Below are 22164 nucleotides of genomic sequence, written 5' to 3'. Positions count from 1 at the left end.
TGCAAAGTTTTCATAATTACATGATCTTTTTATAAAAACAACTCACCAAATTTACTTGAGATATGCCCTTGCGACCTTGTGAGCAGGATATCCTGATATTTCATCATAACCTATTTGGTTAGGGAACCTCAAATGATCTTAGTTGACTTGAAATTCTGGAGTTCAAAGCAATAACTTTTTTTATGACTAATAATGCTATTCTATAAAACATTATAATGAAAATTTACAGTATACTTACACTTAAGAGTTGATACAAATGTACAAACTATATATATATACTCATCAAAATTTCATGATACATTTACAGGGGTTGACAACGGTGATTTTTCGAGGTTTAAACTCGACAACCAATCCAATAAAGCTGTGTTGACGAGCTCAGGGACTTCATCATGAGGGCAATGTCCAGCTTGAAGATTTACAACTGTTGTATTAGGATAGAATTCCTTGATCTTCATGGCCTTGGTAGGACCAACCCAAGGGTCGAGGTCTCCCCAGAGCAGTAATAACGGGCAAGACAATTGGCTTAAGAGGCTGTCAAGTGTGTACTTCCTTTGGTTTGACATGAACCGAGACATCAATCTATCACCAAAGGACCAAAATTAGAAGCAATTTCATGCTCACAATGAAGGATTGTGATGCTCTCAACTATTTGGACTGTCTGATTGCCAGAAGAATTAGGGGGTTGGTGTTGGATAGTCCGTTAATGTACATGCTTAGTTGCTTACTAAGTATGAAATAATTACAGTAAAATTATGAAAGCGAATGCATCAGAGCAAGCATGGCAGCATGCATACCTGTAATAAACCTCTCCAGCTTTAGGGTCTGATGCTGGTTGAGTAATGGACTCCACGAGGTAGTCATCCACGTTAGAGCTATTTATGTATACCTACACAATAGTGACCCAAAATCGACTACTTCAGTATAGTAAAAGAGTGCTTGAAATCTTGTAAGTTGCTTTGAGTTTACAAGGTTAGCAACTTACACTTTTAAGCACTGATTCTACACGAGCTGGTTGTTTTGCTTGCCAGAATAAAAATCCAAGAAAAACACGCTGAAAAATATCTTTGAAAGGCTTTACAAGCTTCTCCAAGATATTCGCCTCAGATTCTTCAATTTTGGCATTTGGATCTCCAAACTGGCCAGCAGAGTTTAAAAGTACAACTCCATTAACTTTTTCAGGCAAACTAGCCGCTGATGCCAGTACAGTAAAGCCTCCAAGGCTGTGGAAAGACCACGTTAGGAAACATAAGAAATAGGAAATCAGAAGCGCTCTTAGATTTACGAATAAAGATCCTGAAGAGCTATATTCAGAATTAAAAGGATAAAAACTATTTTTCCATCAGTTACCTGTTCCCTACCAGAACAGCAGGTTCCTTGACAATTTCGTTGATAAAATCAACCACTTGGTCTCTCCAAACAATAGCATCATAGTCGATGATGGCTTTCTCACTCCATCCAAACCCAAGCAAATCTATTGCATAGACTTTGTACCTTTTAGCCAACTCAGGTATGTTGTATCTGCATATGAAAGAAGAGATCTTATACACTTACAGCTGTTACATTCGTAATGGAAGCAAGGGCTCTCTAGCTTGTTCAACAATGTATCACATATCTGATCTATTGGTAGATTTTAGCGTTCTCATGGAACAACCTTATGTGTTCCTCGGATCCTAAACACTCCAACATGGACAAGGACAAACCAAACCATGGAAATTTATCAAATAATAGCCAAGTTTTACAATTGGACATGAATCAATGTCTGACACCAATACCCGAGCCTGCTAACATATGTCACAAGCTCACAACACACAAAACGTTTTAACCTTCAAGTGTACACCAAATCAACAGCTTACAAGACTACAAGATTCATGATGGATGAATTTGTGAAATTTATTTTGGACAAAGCTTACAAATTATGCAGTGTCAGATACTGACTTCAGCTATTATTAAACTCGAATTTAATATGGCACAAACACTAAGATCAAACAAACAACAAACCTCCAATGAAATGCCGAGGCACCAAATCCATGTACAAGAACAATTGGGGGACCCTCTCCTTGCTCCACATAATGTATTTTGTGACCTCTCCAATTCCAAAAATTATATCCTTCTGGCTTGTATGGCAGTATTTCCAGCCCTGGAAAGACAATGAATCTTCATAAAACATTTTATCACTTTCAAACCCCAAAAAACAAAAAGAAAACTAATGTTGATCTAAATGAACACTAGAAGAAACGAAAATTTTAACCCCAAATCTATAATTCAATTGCAAAGATGTCATTTGTAGCATGAAAATCGAATGCAATTACATATTCTTGCCTCTGTGACAAAGTGGCTGCATTCATTGGAATCACAAATAAAGTGGCAATTCATATACTAATTTATGATATATGACAGACTTAAACAATATACAAGCACGCACACACAAACATATGACCTTCAATACTTGGTAATCATGGTATATCTGTTCACTTACAAGTCATATAACCAAGATTTTAAATAATTTGGATATTCAGAAGTATCCATACACATCTAAATCTCTTTAATGAGATATAATTGTTTTTACCAAATGTTCTTATAATTCAGATCATGATAACATATGATTTACATTTATGCATTTCCATTCTCTTTTTATACATATTACTTCAACTCAATCTGACAAATTAGCCTGGGCAACCCGAATAAGGAGGAGGAGAGTTTGGTCCACAAACAAGGTTTTGGAGCTTCCATACTAAAACCAATTGGCAATAGTAGGAGTTACTCCTCTACCTTATAAAGTGGAACCACCTCTCATCTTTCTCCAATGTAGGACACTCACAAGTGATACACATTGGGTTCCAACACTCCCCCTCACTTGTGAGTGTCCTTAGAATTAGAGCACACCAGAAGGTACAATATAAATCCTCTTTGGGAATGAATATCCAATAGAGACCCCTTAACCAGTGGCTTGACAAATACCCAGTTATAAACGGCCCAACAAACCTGGGCTCTGATACCATGTTAAATTATTTATAAGAGAATAGAATAGCTTTTTGTATTGCTTGATTATTATTGATCAATAGGTTGAATATTTATACAAAACCTAAGCTCATAAGATCGGAAACAATCTTCCCATAAGATATACCATATATCCTAATGATATATTCACTAAATCATATCTTAACATAAAATAAACCTAAATATATTATTCCTTTAATGATATCTACGGAAAATATATCACACAATATTTTCCGATATCTCATATCTTAACACAATCTTTTAGCTACATGTATCGTATTTTCTTTCAAGATTACACCTTTTTCAATTCTCTCACTATTTGTCAACATTCTCCTACTTTGATGAAAAATTAAAGTGTAACCATTATTTCGAAACGGAGAGAGTATAAATTAAAGGGTACAAGTGGAGTACCTTGTACAGGTTTGGTAGCAAGGGAAGCCCACTCCATGGCTGTAATTCCAGTAGCTACAATTCCTCTCAAAGCAATACCCCTCCTACTAATTTGGTATTTGCTCCCTTCTTTAAACCCAATACAACCCAAAAAAAAAAAAAAAAAAAAATAAGAATTATAATTTTTTTTTTATAAAAAAAACAAATAATAAAATCAACATTTATAAGTAGAGCAGAAAAAAAAATTAAAAAAAAGCATACCTGGGTGACAGAATCTTAAAGGAGCAGAAAAGCCCCTAGAATGAAGAATTAATTGATGTTTATTGAGTTTGAATGCAGGAGTTGATGATGTAAGGCATGATGAAGAAGACAACATTGAAAACCCAGATATCAATGAATATAATACTAACTAGTTAAAGAAAACAATTTTTTTTTTTTTTCTGTAAAATCTATTTCAATTTGTATACTTTTTGCTGGAGAAATATTTTGTTCAACTTTATATTTGCAGCATTTTTTTATTTAATTTTATGGATTTAATTAACTATTTATGTGGATAGAGGTTGGAGGGAAATTTTTAGGCGTGGCCAAATGTAAACCAATTCTTGCCAATTTTTACTTGTTTTTTTTTAAAAAAAACCTTGCCAATTTTCAGCAAAATATCTCCCTTTTTCACCTTTGTGTCTAGACTTTGGGTTAGAGCTAAGAAACCAAGGTTATGGACCTTGTTTACTTATTAATTTATTATACATTTATACTATGTAACATCTACATATGCTTCAAAGTAGAGGAATTTCCTTACTTATTTATTTTTCTCTTATAATTTAAGTATTGACTTGAGGAGAACAATGACTTTGGGACAAGTCAATTTAAGTGGAAATGATAGGTGATGGATCTTAATACTCATTGTACAATCTAACATTTTTTTTTTGAGGGAACCATCTAGTAATATATGCTTAAGAGTAGAGGATTTCCTTATTTTTTTCAATTTTTCCTTATAATTTAAGTATTGAATTGTGTTATAAAAAAAATAAAATAAAAAAAGCTGAATTGGAATACCTTAATTACTCCATACAAAATATGGAAAATGTTGGACAAATTATTTAGAACATCACAAACTGAGGGAGTACCTCACTTATTTAATCATTAACATATCTAATTACTACATGAGTTTTTTTTTTTTAGTTTAATTTTTTAACTAACATATACAAATATCAAAATACTTGTAATAAAATAGTGTGAAATGTATGGGTCTGTTCACTTTAGCTTAATTTCAGTTCATTTAAGCTCTAATTAGTTTAACTTCTAATTTTCTTCTCTCATAAAATATTCATTACAACTCATTTCAGTTCAATTTCAACCAGTCAATTTAGCTCATTTAGTAAATGGAACAAGCCCTATGTGAAGCGATTGAAGCCAACAAAGAAAGTAATTTTTATTTTTTTTTATTTTTTTATTTATTACAGATACAAAGAAAGTAATTTTAAAGCAAAAGATGAAGGAAGAATAGGAAAGAACATGTTCCCGGAGAAACCGCCATGGCATTGGACTCGTTCTCAAAATTAAAACCTGTAAGTTTTCTGCTGAATTTCGTTTCCATTCATTCAATTTTGTACTCATTCATTCATTCATTCAATTCAATTCTATAAATTATTAATTTTTTTAAAGAAATAATTTATAAAACCTCTCTCCCCACAAAAATGAAGTAGATTAAAGCTCCGATTTTTTCGATTGAAGAAATAATGTGGTTAGTCCGAATTCCATGTTCAGAACTGAATTTCTCGTATTTTTCCCACTTGGTTTGACATTTACTTGATTCAATTTGAAAAGGGAAACAAAGATTTGATTTTTTTTCCAAAATTTTTTATTCTTTGTATCCCTTGTAATCTTGTATCAATTAGACTATCTCGATTTAGGTTTAGTGTACAGAAAAACTCGACTTGTGTATAACCTTAAACGATAAACAATACTCCGTAATTAATATAAACGGAGGGAGTAAAAAGATGGAAGAAAAAAATGCAAGCAAGATCAATCAGTTAGCATTTGATACAGTTTATAGCCGTTGACCCTGTATATGAACATCACAATATTCACAAGAATCTTACAAGGTTTCAACTGTGATTTGGTCATGACTCATGAGAGAGCGAAAAACGATGAGTAAAAACATGCTTTACCAATAACATGAGCATGAACTTGGGCGTAATGTGTATAATTTTCATTAATTTATTGTTTTAGACCAAGTTTGTACACTATATATAGAGATTAGTGACCCTTTTTGAAATTTTATTATGAATTTCAGCCTGAATTATTATATATTTGTCAAGTTTTTGAAATTCAGTTTAATTGTTTTCGGTCATTGCTAGAGTGATCCAGCAGTCGTTGCCTGTTTTTTCGCCTTTTCTTTGCTTATATTATCAGTAAAGTTGATAATTTGTTTGCTTGGTTTGCTGGATTTATATTAGGAAGGATGAAATTTTGCAAGAGTTATGAAAATTACATGAAGCAATTGGGGAAGACTCTTCCCGGGATTGGATACAGAAGGCTAAAGAAAAATATTAACAAGTGCAGGAATCATATGATGTCTCAAGAGGATGAGGCTGTTAGTCCTCTTGATTGTTCAGGTAAGTAATAGGGGAGGGAGAATCAAAGGCTTAAATTTAGTCCGAGTTTAAGATAAGATGGCTTAGACGGGTGTTTGGTATAATCATTAGATCATTTATAAAACTCAGCTCGTATTTTTGCAACTTGTTTTACCCGAGCACCTTTCTTAGTGTAGAAGACTAGAAGTAGCATCACATTTATGTCTAAGATATAGGCAGAAAAAAATGAAAGTGACTAACTTTATTATATGTGGAAGCAATTCTAGTTTTGGTCCTATTCTTATCTGGAAGCATTATTTTCAATTTGTTTACCTTAATCCTTCACTTTCTTGCAGTGTGTGATGGGATTTTTTTCCCTTCACTCTTTGACGAAATGTCAGCTGTGGTTGATTGTTTTGACAAAGAGGCTCGGAAATTGCTTGATCCACCGTTGTCATGCCCATGGGGCATTTGGAGGTACTCTTGCTTTGACTGCTCAGGAAATGGGCCAAAAGATCATGTTTTGATGAAAGAGGGTCAAGAACTGCTTATTTATGCAATGGTTAATGCCATTGCATTTAGGAAAATCCTTAAAAAGTATGACAAGGTATATTCTAAATACGTTACAGTTTGCATATTAGTAAGATGGAGTAGAAAATGTTTAATTTAACTAGTACTAGGCAACAAACATGAGGCAAAGTGTCTGAAATACTCAGTCAGGCTCGGGGTTGGAAGGTACAGAGTATTAACATTTCACCCCATGTTAGTTGCCTAATAGTGAGGCGATTAGGTAGCTGGACTTTATTGAGTGTTGACCATGGAGTAGTGTTATAGTACATGCATGATATATTGCTTTCTTACAAGTGATTTGTTGTTTGTTAAGGTTCATAAGAGTGAAAAAGGCCGGGAATTCAAATCAGGTGCCCAGGTTAAACACATCATGATCCTTCAATCTCCTTGGTTCTATGAGCTCATGTCTTTCCAGATCAACTTGAGGGATAGAAAATTCAAAGATACAAGCCCAGATGCGTCGCTGTTTGAAGAATTAGCCCTCATGTTTAACAATGACATTCCGTCGATGAACTGTGTACTTTTTGATTCCTTCTGGGTCGATGTCAATTTAATCTGTCCTATTTGTTTGGTATGTCAATCTTAGCTTGTAACTTTCTTAGATATAATGGATGCATGCTAATAAAACCAGTGTCTATGACTTTTTAAGTTTTCTTGCTGGAATCCAAATGATCAGAAGCCATAATAAATTTGAATATAGAAAGACTCTCGATCTATAAACCATCCTCTTGTGTTATAATACCTTTGTAAAATGTTTTTTGGTTTGTAATTTAGAACAAAAGTTGGTATGAATTGCATAGAGTAGTAGTTATTTGCATTGTCCTAGGACATTTGTACATTGTTGTACATTATATTCTTATGATTGACATGTTAAACATGAACAGGATATAGTCTTTGATGCGGTGGCTCTTAGATGTGGACACATCTTATGCTATATGTGTGCTTGCTCTGCTGCTTCAGTGACTATAGTCGATGGCTTGAAGGCAGCTACTCCAAAGCAGAAGTGTCCTCTATGTCGAGAGGTAACTACTTTTGAAAACGTGCATTTGGGTCTATAAATAATCACAAAACATAATTCCATAAAATTTTAAATGCAGTAAGCTTAGCTTTCATGGAATTATACTCCTTATTTAAGGTAGTCAATCAACCAATGATTGAAATTGGACCTTTCATGTAATCATATTAATAAGTAAAACAGATAGATAATCATTACTACTTAAATTGATAGATTGCTATAACTTTATGAGCAAATTAATTAACAGTGACTGGCGATTCTTAACTTCAGTGGCATCACTAATAAACTTATCATTTGGATCATCTTCCATGTTTATTCAGGCTAGGGTGTATGGTAATGCCATCCGCTTGGACGAATTAAACGTTCTGTTAAGCAAAAGGTATGTTTATTGTCCCAATCATCCTAGTCGGAAAATGAAGTGTATATATATAAACTCACTGTATACTAACGCGCAGGTGTCCTGAGTATTGGGAAAAGCGGCTTGAGTCGGAGAGAGTAGAGAGGCTTCGGCTGGTGAAGGAACATTGGCAGTCACAAGTGAATGGTCTCTCATGACAGTTTGAGCTTTGTTGTTATAATTACTTTCTTTCTAGTGCAAATGTTAGAAGTCTTGGGTCAAGATAATTGATTTTTGCAAACATTAGCTCGAAGAATCCTCTGTTTATTTTGTAACTAATATTGTAAATGTAATAACTAATAACGGTATATATAATCATTTCACATAGGTACATAACACTATATGTCTATAACTGTGGATGCAATATTGTTAGCTAACCTAATTGGTTAAATATATACATGGCATCTTATAAATCTATGTTTTGTATACTTTAGACAATACCAATAACCTTATGAATCTTGTGTAGTTTTGGGATCAAATGGTGTTGCTGTAGGAGGAATAAGATTTGATTTTAAACTGCTTCCCATGCTTAACTGTGCCTACCTATGTAACCTATCATCCTCGCAACCTGTTGTTAGGTTTTGGAGCTTCTTCGAGTTCATAAGTACATGATCGTCAATTGGACCACACGACTATACTTTTCCTTGTACATTGATGAGTGCTTAAAATAAAAGTTTTATTACGCTCTTTGATCAAAACATTCCAATTATGAGCATCAACATAAAACGGAAAGAGTACGTTCCATTATTATAACGTCGAATGATGAATGCCCACATATATATGAGCATGAGGCTAGAAACTTTAGACACTACATTGAAGAAAAGCATGAATTGAGACATTAATTTAATGTACTTGAATTTAATTACGGACGTTGTATAAATTTCTGTTTTGTTTTATAGGAGCCCACTCAATCAGGCATAATTTGGCAGCTACATGTACGAATCAACCATTATTTTTAATGTCCGCAAAAATGTCAAAAAATTCGTAACACAATTCTATACAAGGAAAAAGTGTACGGAAATACAAAAACTATGCCAAAATTTTTGGACCTTAGATTTCTATCTATTTTATGAGGTTAGTTTTTGTTACATTACTGTCACCTTCTGTCTAGTTGTCCTTAGACAGATTAAAAACGTGAGATCTACAGAGATATTTTTTTTGGCGCTACATAAAAAGATAACAAACACAAGAATGCATACTATCCACTACTTCAAGGCCCATGGCCTTTTGATGGGGGGGACTACTATTAAATGATTTAATTAAGTTTAACTTAGTTGCAACAAAATTAGGAAGTAGGAAACAATTATGGCCATATGCATATTTATAAAAAATTAAAATAAACTTTAAAAGAAAAACCTAATGGAAAGCGACATTTTTGTGTAGTTCTCATTGGATCTATCATGTGTTCTGTTGTTTCAGAAATGCCTCAAAGGCTCAAAACATGAGTTTAGAACCTTATTAATGTGATTTAATAATTTATATACATGTCAATTTGCCAAATACTGCTGCAATCTTAGTTAATCAATTTGTTTATTAAGCTCAACTCACTTGGTTAATTAGTTTGTGTTGGTTTAAATGTGTAATACTATGTACTTCATATTTGTTACCAATAGTTAGAACTAAAAACCCACCTCTCCGTAACATTGCTTTGTTTATTGTTTTAAAAAAACCAAAAAAAAAAAAATGCTTTGTTTGGATTAAAGAGGTTTTATATTAATTGCAACCAACACTTTTCTTTTTAAAAACTTTTTTTTGTATATTTGTTGAATCTACCCTTACTAAAACTCATGTAAAAACTTTTTTTTTTATATTTGTTGAATCTACCCTTACTAAAACTCATGTAAAGTGTCGTGCATATACTTTTAATTAAAATACGTACTCCATAGTAATTAAAAATTTCCTTGTAGGACAAAGAATTTACGTTATTTTCCCTTTATCTCTCCTCCTACCAAATCATATTTCATCATATCCCTTACAAGGTGCAATGTTTGTGGAACGGAGGTAATATTTATACGATGTATATTGTAGTATCATTAGCTTATACTTCATACAATTTATCTTTTGAGACTTGAGAGTGAGAGAATTTAATTATAAAGTGAACTGATATCATTTGACTAATTTATTGTATATTGACACCAAATTATAATGTCAAGTGACTGCAGACTACATATCATTAAAAACTTATTATATAAAGCAAATGATTATTGTAATCCGGAGTATTTTTCTTAGAATACAAATCACGGATTTATAATTCGATGGAATAATTTGATTTAATGATGAGTTATCAATAAAAATAACGTACTTCACCAACCAATCAAGAGAAAATGTGAAAGAAACACTTGAGGTTGAGATCTTCGCTACGTCACTATATCTATTGTCTAGTTTCTAAAACCTTTGCAGTTGGCACAAGTCTTAATTCTCCCCAAAAAAATCTCGTACAATCAACTAGTACTCTTTCCTCAAAAAAATAAAAAACTACGGAGTAGTACTCTTTATTTCAAGTATTCTTAGTTCTTTTTTGAACAGAAAAAAATTGAGGGATGACTCCTATGGAAGCATGGCTAACTGAATTGGTAAGAAAATACTAACTCCAAATTTTTTGGACATAATTTTTTCTATATACGATGACGTAATAACATCCGTTAACTAATAGTTTAAGCATGTACCATAATGTCTATATGTGTCTTGTTTGTGTAGAATTTGAAATTTTGGTCGTCCTTTATTTGGTTGAACATAAAAAATTGCATTATACGTCTATCTATTGTTAATATTTAATACGTCTAAACTACTAATTAATAAGTACATAGTAACGCAATTCAAGTTTGTACAACAATTTCTAAAAACGTGATGTTTGTGTAGAGTTTAAAAATTTGTCGGTCGTTTCATTTTGTTGAACATAAGAACGAAGTTATATTATTGTGTATTCAGTGTCAATAATATTTAGCATAGATCAATTATGTGTAGGAAATGGAAGCATCCTTTAAGGAGCATCAACTCACAGTCGCTACTACTCTTGGCGAGGACTTTCCAATCATTCCTTGTCCTCCCCACGCGGCAGGCAACTCCGCCGCCGCCTCTTCGCAGGGAGAATTTAGTTGCAATGCTGTCATGGAAACCCACCATATTTCCGATAGGTGTGGAAATGGAAATAACATTTACAGTAATGATAACGATAACGATAACGACAATAATGTCGATAACATTATTGTAAACTCTAATGTATATGGGCAAGAGAGTCATCAACAAAATAACAAGGAAGCAGTGAGTGTAGGTACCAAGAGGAAAAGACTACCACACAAAGTACAAGATCATATTATAGCCGAAAGGAGGCGTCGTGAATTAATCACTCAGATGTTCATCTCTCTTTCCACCATTGTTCCTGGACTTAAGAAGGTAAGTATTTCTTAATGTGATTTTAGTGAAATTCTAATCCTTAATTCCTTATTAAGAAGATATATGAGAAATTTAAAAAAAAAAACATTTACCCCGTCTGTTTTACTCCCTCTATTACATATTACTCACGTATTATTTGTGAGACATAAAAATATTCTTTTTTTGTGAGTAATATATAATGGAGGGAGTATATTTTTTTACATGGCTTTCAATCAATTAAAATCTCTAATTTCTTTATGTATTTAGGATGCATTAAAATAAAGTTGAAAACACAGTTACTGTATACGTGCATGAGTACATTTTTATTACTGTAGTATATTTTGAAGTGTTAGTTGCATGTAAAAATGGTCGTGGGCTGGGCAACAACCGGCTGGGCACGTTGGCCAAGCCCACTAAGGCACTAGATATGTATTGTGCTGAAATTTTCAAATATTACCTTCGTTTGTTATTAATTGCAATAAAGAAATTATTTGTGATACATTAAAAAAATTTATTTGTTGCAATTAATAAGATATGTTAGATGATTTATGTATTTCCCCAGCCAATGTATCATGGACCAATATATATGTTGCTTACGAGCTTGTGTTGTGCCTACCCTGCACATTTATTGTGTCATGTCTTTTTCATGTTAGCGCAACTTGTCCTATTACCGTCTTAATTTATTACTACGTACTATAGTTTGAAGTGTTAGTTGCATGTAAAGATGGTCGTGGGCTGGGCAAGCCCACTAGATAGGTATTGTGTTGAAATTTCCAAATATTACCTTCGTTTCTTATTAATTGTAACAAAAAGATTATTTTTGATACATAAAAAATTTCATTTGTTGCAATTAATAAGAAATATTAGATGACTTATGTATTGCCCTAGCCAACGTGACATGGACCTGTATATATGATGCTTACGAACTTGTGTTGTGCCTACCTTGCACTTATGTTGCGTCATGTCTTTTTTTATGTCAGCGCAACTTGTCCTATTAGGCTATTACCATCTTAATTAATTACTTATATGCGTCCACTGAAAAACCCATATAAACACGACAAGATTGTTTTATTTTTTGACACAATAATATATGACAAGATTAATTCTTGAGTTATTAAAGAATTTTTATGCGATAGATAGTTAATTACACAGTGAATCATTAATTAGTACGTGTTATTATGGACACAGGTTGATAAAACAACGGTGTTAACAGAGACAATCAAATATGTGAAGCAACTTCAAGAGAAAGTGAAGGTACTTGAAGAAAAGGCAGATGAAAAGAAGGTTGTAGAGTCCATGGTGGTTATGGTAAAATCCCGTAAAATTACAGTCGATAACGATAATGATAATGATTCTTCCTCGGCCATGGGTGACAATTGTGCCGGTGGGAGTGGTGGTTGTAACTCCAATAATGGTGATGGTAACAACGATGAGAACGACACTATCAATCTTTCATCACTGCCAGAAATTGAAGTTAAGAAATTGGGCGAGACCCTACTCTTAAAAGTGTGTTGTGCAAAGCAAAAATGGATTCTACCCAAGTTATATGCAGAGTTGTACAAACATGATTTATGTATTACACATTCTAATGTTACACCCTTTGAGAGCTTGGCCATCATTACCATAATCGCACAGGTAACATTACTATTACATTTACATTAAAAAACCTTATATATATAAAAGACCTCATATATATACATCAAAAAAATAAGCATCAAAGTTGTTAAAAGACCTTATATATATACATTATATATATATTATGAAAATATGCTGCGGATTTTATTAAAGAAGTCAATTTCCGTCAAAGTTGTTAAACTTTGGGGGAAAGAACTTTTTTTGGTATTAGACAACCTAATTCTATATACAGTACATGCATACTTTATCTTTAATTTATTAATAATTATATAGATTTAGTGAATTTTTTATAGATCAAATTACTTTGTAGTTTGTAGAATTTAGCTTCTAATGTGCTTACAAAAAGCTAGAGAAATATAGTACGGAGTAGTTGTGAATTTTGTTGTTTCATATTTTATACTAACACATGATGAAGTAATTAATAAAGTTTTATTTATGCAGATTGGGAGGAATTTCAATAAGAATGTGAAAGATTTTGTTAAAACTCTATGCACCACTCTCCGTGAACCCGTGACGGTTAACTAGCCACGTTAGTAGCCATTAACCGCGCCATGCATATAACGAATTTTACTATCGGATGTAGAATTATTAAATTGGTAGACCATCAATTTAATGTATATCACGTTTTATTTTCGGAGTTTTTTTTTTTGTTAGCAATTTTATGAAAATGAAGGGACACGTGTTATATAACCTCATCACTAGATCAGCTTATGTCACTTTTTTTTTCTAGGAAAATCTGCTTATGTCACTTGATTATTGTCATTTAAATAATCATCTAGTTTTTGGTCCTGATTGATGTCGGAGTTATAACATGTATATTACAATAATTCTGTATATAATGCTGTCATATAATAATTTCTTTTTGCTATTAAAGACATGTATTAAGATATAGTTCAATGGTTATATATTCTTCTTATTAGTTACAGAGTAATAGTTAATAGTTAATGTGGTTATTATATTTAATTGACCAGATTGGTAAATAAAAAAACACCCTTAACGACAATTTAGTAAAAAAAAAAAACTTACTCCAGCGATAATTTGGTAAAACAATAAACTAGGCGATGTTTAGACCAAAATTTTAACGAAGTATTTTTTCGACAAACTCCTAAAAAACCCTAATTTATTTGGTTTTGTGTTTTTAAATTTATTTTTCCCATTAAATTTTGCTAAATTCGGATACTAAATTTATTTTCAACCCCTTTTTACAAAAAAAAAAGTTAATAAGGGGAAGAAAAAATATTAAACATATTTTTTCTTCAAATTATAATTTGTCTAAAGGGATGGAAAATTAGGTGAACAAATTATTTTTTTTTAAAAGAAAATCAAGAAATCCGAACTAAATTAATTACTTAGGGTTCGTTTGGCATTGCTGTGGTTTTCTGTTTTTTGGTTTTTTATTTTTAAAAAGTATATGATATGAGTCTCATAATGAATCAAAAATTTTATAAACTTATTAAAATTATGATAATTTTGAAAACTGACAACAGAAAAGTGGAAACACCTTTTTCTTGTTTCCTGTTTTTGGTTTTAAAAAAAAAAAAAAAAACAGGAAACAGAAAACCAAAACTGATGTCAAACAAGCCCTAAATTAAACATTTGAGTAGGTTAAAAAAAAAAAAAAAAAAAAAAAAAAAAAACAAAACGGAGTAAGAGTTTCTAATTTTCTATTACAGCGTATGAGAGTTCCGGGGAACACTGCTAAGCGCTAACTGATTCACTTACTAGAAGACTACTGTAATCTGTAGCTTTGAACATTAAAATCCAAAAATCTTCAACCAAATGCAGAAATCAATGGAAGCACCATTACGAATTCTAAACCCTAGTTATCGCAATTTCTATCTCAATCTAAATCGTCAATTTTCCCCAAAATTCAACCCCAAATCACACACTCTTTCTCTCACTCCCACTCTCAAATCTCAATTTCACAATTCTCTCTCCTCAAATCCCTTCAAAAACCCCATTTTCAATCTCCCCAATTCTTCCCAATTAGGGTTCTTCCTTTCTCTCTCCTCTTCCTCCTCCAATTCACAATTTCAACCCAATTCCGACCTTAACAATGGCGGTTTCTTCCACTGGCACAAAGCATCGGCACCGGTCGCCGGAGTTCCCGCCGCCGGTGGGAAACCCGAGGTTGCGGCGGTGATATTAGGGTGGTTAGGAGCGACGCCGAAGCATTTGAGGAGATACGCGGAAATTTATACTTCAAAAGGGGTTGATGCAATTACATTTGTTGTTCCTGTGAAAGACGTGCTTTGGTTTGATTTGGGGAAGAAGGTTGAGAATCGGATTCGAGAGTTGGCGGATGAGCTCGTTTCGTGGTTGTCGAAGGCGCAAGGCCGAGAACGACGCTTGATCTTTCACACATTCAGTACCACTGGTTGGCTTGTGTAGGTTTATTCTGCATTTTCCTAATTACCAATTTTATTTGTTTGTGTTATTTTTGCTTTGATTGTTGATTTGTGGTTAATTTTCTAAATTATTAGTTTAGAATACTAATTCATGATTGCCTTTGCTTAAATTTGCGTGCATTCTATATAAAGATGGTTATTTTGAAGTGGAGGGAGTGTGTTTTTTGATAAATTGGATGGTTGGCATTAGGTGCATTTTACGGTTAAGGATGGAATTATTGGAATCTGTCTAAATTTTTTGTTTAGAATACTAATGCGGGGTTGCAATCGCTTACCAAGTATATTCGTGTTCACAGTTTATAAAGGCGGTTACTTTGAAGTGGATGGAGTGCTATTTTTGATGATTTGGATGTTGGGAATTAGGTGCATTGCATGGGTAAGGATGGTGTTTAACTAGTTTAGGTTTAAATAAGTTTTGTTGATTTAGTTTGACTACCGTGCCTTGACTCTAGAGTGCATTTGTGAATTCTGACTAGCCATTGGCTAATTGATTGTGATTTGATCTTTGTATGAGACATAGAGTTGGTGGGCTATCTGTATCAACAAGGGCTCTTTTTTTTCACGGGGTTTTACTAAGGGTGCAAAAGTTTTGGTTGTTATGGGAGCTCCCTGGCTTTAATCGCTAATGGTGGCCATTTTCATGTGTACAAGTAATGTATGATGATAATGATTTGGTGTTATTCTGTTGTTTTTGTAGATATGGGTCGATTCTTGTTCATCTGCAGGATAGGCCAGACCTTATAGAAAAGATAAAAGGATGTATTATTGATTCCGGAGGGGACCCTGAACTTAATCCTAAGGTAATTTTGTTGCTTCTCAGCTTATTATGAGATGCTTGATGTTTTGTTGTCAAATCTATTGATTTTAGAGGTGATGAAAGTTGTTTGATTTGCAAACTATTTTTAATTTTTGGTCTGAAGTATGTCTTTGCTGTCTACCACGGAATAGTTTGGTGTGCATATAAGGATGACTTAAGGTTCTTCTCTTGTTGTGGTAACTTTTGCATCCCTAGATTGGGATTGGGCCAGCATTTTAGATAGTGCTATCAAAGACTATTCGAGGTTCATGAACAACTTTTTGAAGGTTTAACTCTCTTTAAGTTGCATTGAACAGGTAATGAAGGCTGATATTTGTAGGGGATTTTCACCAATGTGTCTTAGACTTGGCATTACCTGGAACCTGCCAAGAATTAGAGCTTTTAATTAAGTGCACTTTGTGGAGAACTGGAGTTCATTAAAATTTTAAGACTTTGATAGTGATCATTTTATCTTCTTTTCTTGGCCTTGGATATCTGAGGATGGTCTGACAACTTTATGGTTTGCACAGTAGCTCTCAACTGGCCAGCTGGTTGATTGCCACAATGCCACGTAGGCAGGTATCTGTCGAAGCTAAGCTATTTATATGGATTTCAGAGGCTGCCATGTCGGGCATAAATATGAGCTTGGACCAAAGTGATCCTGGATGGCTTTGCAAACTGGCATATTCAGGGTGACACTAACGTGTTTTCTTGAAACAATACTCCTTTTCAAAAATAAACATGGAATACTCCCACTATCCTAGTCTCTAGGACACTAGGGTCGACTTCTATACCATCTTTAAAAGTACTTATATTTGTTGTTGTTGACAGATTGTGCCCCTGATGGCTTGAGTGATTGTCTCCTATAAGTGTTCCTGCCATAGGTGAGACTTTGCTCTTCTGTCTCAACTGGTAATGGAAGTGGAGCTCTATTTCATTACTCTTTTCCCAGGGAAAGTATGGTATATTTAAGAAGTGTTACTCATAGTGCTTTGTATGTGGTAGGGATAAAGTGAGTCTCACCCCTCAAATTGTTATTCCTATCACTCTTGCTCTTTTGATTTTTAAGCATCATGACCAAATATTTCAGATGTTATAAGTAGAAAGTGGGGCTCACCCCTCACATTGTAATTCCCTATTACTCTTGTTATTTTTATTCTTTAGAAAGAATATTACATCATGGCTGAAGAGTTATTTCCAGTGAGATCCTATAAGAAAAACGAACTTTGGAAAAGTAAAATGGATGGGAAGGATGAACTATATAGACTCACATATTCTCACATATCTTTCAGGTTTGGGCAGCTGGTTTTACTGCTGCCCTATTGAAGAAACGGAATACTGTAATGGTTCCATCGGTTAAGAACGTAGAACCAAGTACTGATAAAAACAAGTCAAACGTGCAGGAAAAAGACCCTCTCATAGTTGAGGCTTTAGTATTTGCAGTTTTGGAGAGAATGTTCTCCTTCCTTTTTAAGTTGCCTGCTGTGAACCAGTAAGTATTCTGTTTAACGTGTTTCATACCTCTTGTTACATGACTTTGAATCACCCTAAATGAATACTCTATTTTGTTTTTTCAATAGGAGATTGATGAAGATCATACATCATCTTTCAGAAAATCAGCCACCATGTCCACAGCTTTATCTGTACAGCACAGCAGATAAGGTTATACCATATCGATCCGTAGAATCTTTTATTGAACACCAAAAGTCGAAGGGAAGAGATGTCCGGTCCTATAATTTTGGATCTTCGCCTCATGTAGATCATTACAGGGCATTTCCTGATGTATATACCTCTCAGGTTAACAGTTTTTTTAAAACACATTTCAAATAAACAGATGAAGTTTCTGTTGCAGATTTTGGTTTTGTTGAGTGAGATTGTCATCTTATTTTGCCGTGGAGGCATTTCCTTATCCATCATTATTGCTTCATTAGGATGATTTCATGGTACTCGTATTAATTGTTTCTTAAAGGTGCAGTCTTACATTTAATAAAAAAATGTCTTTTTTGTCGGTAGGATATGTTTCACTACTGTTTTAGATAAGTTGCCAGTTTGTTGTTTTCTATTCTCATCGTGAAAATTTAATTTTACTACTCCGTAGTACATACTCTTTTTATTTTATTATTTGCTCCATTTCTCTGGACATGGAATTCTGGGAGAAAATAGTCTAAAGTATTACTCCTTATTTTAAGATGCAAGTGAGGTTTAAAAAAAGGAAATATGAGTATAAGTGGGGAGGAGAGAGTATATGATATGCATAAACTACGGGAGCAAAAAGAAAGTGAATTAAGTAATAAAATACAGAAGGATTATAAGAAGTGGATGAGGTCAACAATTTTCCTAGATCATTTAGGAGCTCAATTTTGTAGAAATAAAATGGCATTATTGAGTGAAATTTTAATTTTATACTTGATGTATCGGTTATTTTATTTTTAACCGTTACTCCGTAATTGATAAGTGTTTTGCTTGTTTTTTCAACTTTGTTGAAGTCAGAAACCAAACACTGTACTTATGGCTTATTGCGATTAGTCATTATCTTGTTATTAATTGTGAATAATAAAAATCTCTTTATTCTTGCAAATTGCAATAGTTGGAAACCATCACTATTACTTTCTTTGTGGTATATCTATAAGCATTTTGTAATGCAATCCAGTCTAGTGTTAGAAATTTCGAATACTTACTTCCCAACAAGATGTATAATATCGTTCAACAAATAAAACAAAAACACTCAAAACCTTTTTTTTCCTCGTTATATAAATGACAGTCAAGTGAGGATTTGAAACACTAATTTAGCAACGAAACAAGATAGAAGAGGATACAATTTTTTTATGGCGTAGTGGGAGTCACCTACGATAGCAATACACACATTGCATGCATGATTATAACTAGCTAGGCATGTTTTATCACATATTCACATATCCATGTTATTTAATTTATCCTTTGTTTTTTTAGTACATTTGCATACAACCATATATTTTTCTAAAAAATATCATCAAATAAAATACAAAAGTAGAAGATGGTGATTGATTAAGATAAGTAGAAGAGAGAACATTCAACATACCATGCAGCATGATTAAGTCATGTTTGTTAGAATGTCATTGCTTGGTAATAAATGCAATGCCCCTAAAAATAATTACTACCTCCGTTTCATATTATGTGCAATGATTTGACATAAATTAGAGAGGATACATGTCTAATCGTTGCAAATAATATGAAACGGAAGTAGTATAAAATATTACTCCCTCCGTCCCTAAATTACATTCATCTTTCTCTCTATTATGTGAAGAATAAATGCTAGAAAGAGGAATGTAATTTAGGGACGGAGGGAGTACTATAATAGTTTAAGTTGTTCTCTCTTGCATGCCCATCTCATCTTGTCCATGTTTGTTTACATGTCATGTTTGTTGATTAATATCATGACATCTGTTTTGGTCCAATTTAGTCCAATTGGGCTTAGGCATTAAATGATCCAATTAAAATCCCAAGGTCAAGGTTCATCTCTCCAATTGTGCTAAAGTCAAAGATCAGTCCTCAAGGCAAGCCAATTGGGCTAAGGCCCAACTTCTCCATGTATGAAGAGGTATAAAAGCCATCAATATTACATTTTTACATTGATTTTCATTCATTCAAGCAAAGCCTCAAGCAACTAATTCTCTTGCATAGTCTTCTCTTTCTACACACTGTACTGACTTTAGCATCGGAGGGGCCTTCCTCGGCAACACCCCCGAGGCTAGTTTACGTGTGTTTACTGTGCAGGAAACCTTCGGCCCAACATTTCTTGGACCGAATCTAGTCTTCACCACTTCATCGGACCTTCGGCAAGGTCCCATTGTTTTCACCCGAAACAACATCGATAAGACTTATTAGAGTATAGTATTAGACCTAAACTAACGATAATTATTCACCGTAAAAATAATAATTCGTATAAACCATAAAGATTCCTTAATTTTAACCAATAATTCGACTGTTAGACCTAACTAACGATAATACATTTTGACTTAATATAGTATACGCCGTATGATAGAGTCATGATTAGATGTTGTCTCATTTCACTGATATGATGATTAAATTGGTGTTTCGATTTTATTCGATTTCTTGAGGTAGTCATCAACTTAAAAAGTTAAATATTACATTACTACTGGCTTCCGTTTTTAATTATGGAAAAACACGTATGCAGTCTTTAGGGTTACATATAAGAAACTAAAAATGAAAAGAATTGACAATAAATAAACATTTATTATATCGATTTACTTGTGAATTGTCGATAAATTCTCAACTTAATACTAATAATAAAAAGAAAGTATATAAGGTTGCATATAGCATTACCCTTTAATTATTGATCTATTTTGATTTTTACATTATTTGCATGTCTTATTTTAAAATTAGATTTTCTACTAATACATAAAAATAATTATTGTTTTTTAGAATGCTTTTGAATGAATTTATTTCAAGATTTTTAACATATATATGATTTATAAACTATAGCATAACAAAATAATGTGTCTATCAATGTAATTAATGTCTTACTTATTTTAAACAATTTAATTGTGATCCTTACATGAAGCAATGTAAAGGGCCTGTTCACTTCAGCTTATCAGTCTAGTTCAGCTCTAATAAGTTCAGTTCAGTTCCAATCAGTTCAGTTCAACTCCTAATTTTCTTCTCTTATAAATTATTCATTTAATCTCTATTCATTTCAGTTCAACTCCAATCAGTTCAGTAAATGTGAATATACCCTAAATATATCTTATTTTTCTTTCAACATTTCAAAATTTTTACAATCCTCATCACTTAGAGAAAAATTAAAGATATTAACATTCAAAGTTGTATTGATCTGAACAACAGTTCATACAGGCTAAAGAAGATCAGTACTTAGTTTAAAAAATTAAATGGTGTACAAATTAATCTTTTACTCTTAAATTAGAACAATAACTAAATTGTATTGCCTTTTTTTTAGGGGATATTAAAAATTTGATGTTCTATATACACTATACAGTTCTGTATTATATATACTAATGTTATGTGCAACTTTGGAATATTTTATATCTCATAAATAATATCTCAAAGTTGCACATAACATTTGACGGAGGTAGTTTGAGTAAATGAGTAATATGATAGAATTGAATTAAAGGCACTGACATAAATGAGATTCCCAAAACTTGGTATCCATATTATATGCATCCACTTATATGCTCCATTGGTATCAAAATATCAAATCATGGTGTGCCTTGTCATTTGTCAAGTTGACCTTCATTTAAATAAATCTTAATTAATCATACATATCATATAGAGATAAATATATACTCCTACATACATCAATTGTAACTAGACATAAAATATTAGGTGCTTACGTTATAGGAACACTTCAATTCATACAACTATATATTTTATAATAATTAAGCATTGTTTTTTTCATATAACTATACACCTCGAAAGTTCGTTATTATTAAATTAGGATAATTAAAATATCCGATGTTCATTTTCTAATAGACAATACGACAGTACATTATACATACTTGTATTATTGTATACCATCACCAACTAGCCCAAACTACCTAAGTAAATGCTTGCATCTTGAGTGTATTATGTATATATGTTCCATATATGGTCCCATATTATATAAATTAAGAATAATGTTTATTTTATTAATTAAAAAAAAGAGATTATTCAACCTTAGCTACCTCGCAAATAATTAGTAGTCAAGCTGTCAAGCAGCCATATTATATAGGCTAGCCTAGGTAATTATTTAAGATATAGTCAAAGTGTTACTTTAATTTGTCAAGTTTTATTTAACCTATATAATAATTGTTAGCACCAACCAAAAAATAAATAAATAAATAAATAAAAACCAACTACAAACGTGCAAACAAAAGGCTTTGTTTGGCTTTGGTTTTGGATGCATGCAATATTGGAACAACGTACAGCAGCCTCTTGGTTGGCAATATTTGACATGTTAATTAGTGGCGGCATAATTCGTACGTAAACTATTCACTATATAATGAACCTCATAT

The 22164-nt window shown here is 32.7% G+C and overlaps 4 protein-coding genes across 5 annotated transcripts; 3 read left to right on the top strand and 1 right to left on the bottom strand.

The window, feature by feature from the left end:
- Positions 1-213: 213 nt before the first annotated feature.
- LOC110682509 (pheophytinase, chloroplastic-like) lies at positions 214-4079 on the bottom strand. 2 transcript variants are annotated; one of them, XM_021858851.1, is made up of 7 exons: positions 3649-4079; positions 3409-3513; positions 1999-2137; positions 1348-1518; positions 983-1220; positions 795-886; positions 214-579 (listed from the first exon to the last, which is right to left on the bottom strand). In XM_021858851.1, exons 1-7 carry the CDS (start codon positions 3761-3763, stop codon positions 291-293), a joined length of 1149 nt encoding a protein of 382 aa, XP_021714543.1. In that variant the 5' UTR covers positions 3764-4079; the 3' UTR covers positions 214-290. The 2 variants fall into 2 exon arrangements, with proteins under 2 accessions (XP_021714543.1, XP_021714542.1); XM_021858850.1 differs by having other exon boundaries at positions 3409-3516; positions 3649-4078.
- A 677-nt stretch (positions 4080-4756) lies between these two features.
- LOC110682510 (probable E3 ubiquitin-protein ligase BAH1-like 1) lies at positions 4757-8360 on the top strand. The gene is made up of 7 exons (XM_021858852.1): positions 4757-4955; positions 5847-6005; positions 6320-6570; positions 6847-7104; positions 7418-7555; positions 7869-7927; positions 8004-8360. The coding sequence occupies exons 2-7, from the start codon at positions 5852-5854 to the stop codon at positions 8101-8103; spliced, it is 960 nt and encodes a 319-aa protein (XP_021714544.1). The 5' UTR covers positions 4757-4955; positions 5847-5851; the 3' UTR covers positions 8104-8360.
- Positions 8361-9981: 1621 nt separating this feature from the next.
- On the top strand, positions 9982-13740 carry LOC110681724 (transcription factor bHLH18-like). Its single transcript, XM_021857852.1, has 4 exons — positions 9982-10518; positions 10910-11338; positions 12506-12952; positions 13394-13740. Exons 1-4 carry the CDS (start codon positions 10486-10488, stop codon positions 13475-13477), a joined length of 993 nt encoding a protein of 330 aa, XP_021713544.1. The 5' UTR covers positions 9982-10485; the 3' UTR covers positions 13478-13740.
- Positions 13741-14591: 851 nt separating this feature from the next.
- On the top strand, positions 14592-18165 carry LOC110682508 (transmembrane protein 53-like). The gene is given in 5 exon segments (XM_021858849.1): positions 14592-15339; positions 16058-16160; positions 17449-17648; positions 17737-17959; positions 17961-18165. Coding segments are annotated over 5 exon segments (1266 nt in total). The 5' UTR covers positions 14592-14731; the 3' UTR covers positions 18093-18165.
- The last annotated feature ends 3999 nt before the right edge of the window (positions 18166-22164 follow it).

Source organism: Chenopodium quinoa, unplaced genomic scaffold (assembly GCF_001683475.1).
Source record: "Chenopodium quinoa cultivar QQ74 unplaced genomic scaffold, ASM168347v1, whole genome shotgun sequence".
Classification (NCBI taxonomy): domain Eukaryota; kingdom Viridiplantae; phylum Streptophyta; class Magnoliopsida; order Caryophyllales; family Amaranthaceae; genus Chenopodium; species Chenopodium quinoa.
This window is presented reverse-complemented; position numbering and strand designations above follow the sequence as displayed.

Bases quoted from the DNA above. Each gene is read 5' to 3' on its own strand.
- LOC110682509 (XM_021858850.1), bottom strand. From the start codon at position 3,763: ATGTTGTCTTCTTCATCATGCCTTACATCATCAACTCCTGCATTCAAA. The intron at 1,519-1,998 runs GTTTGTTGTTTG...TTTCATATGCAG, and splicing joins GCCTCGGCATTTCATTGGAG to ATACAACATACCTGAGTTGG. The intron at 887-982 runs GTAAGTTGCTAA...ACTATTGTGTAG, and splicing joins TAGAATCAGTGCTTAAAAGT to GTATACATAAATAGCTCTAA.
- LOC110682510 (XM_021858852.1), top strand. From the start codon at position 5,852: ATGAAATTTTGCAAGAGTTATGAAAATTACATGAAGCAATTGGGGAAG. The intron at 7,556-7,868 runs GTAACTACTTTT...ATGTTTATTCAG, and splicing joins AGTGTCCTCTATGTCGAGAG to GCTAGGGTGTATGGTAATGC. The intron at 7,928-8,003 runs GTATGTTTATTG...ACTAACGCGCAG, and splicing joins AACGTTCTGTTAAGCAAAAG to GTGTCCTGAGTATTGGGAAA.
- LOC110681724 (XM_021857852.1), top strand. From the start codon at position 10,486: ATGACTCCTATGGAAGCATGGCTAACTGAATTG. The intron at 10,519-10,909 runs GTAAGAAAATAC...AATTATGTGTAG, and splicing joins AAGCATGGCTAACTGAATTG to GAAATGGAAGCATCCTTTAA. The intron at 12,953-13,393 runs GTAACATTACTA...TTATTTATGCAG, and splicing joins TCATTACCATAATCGCACAG to ATTGGGAGGAATTTCAATAA.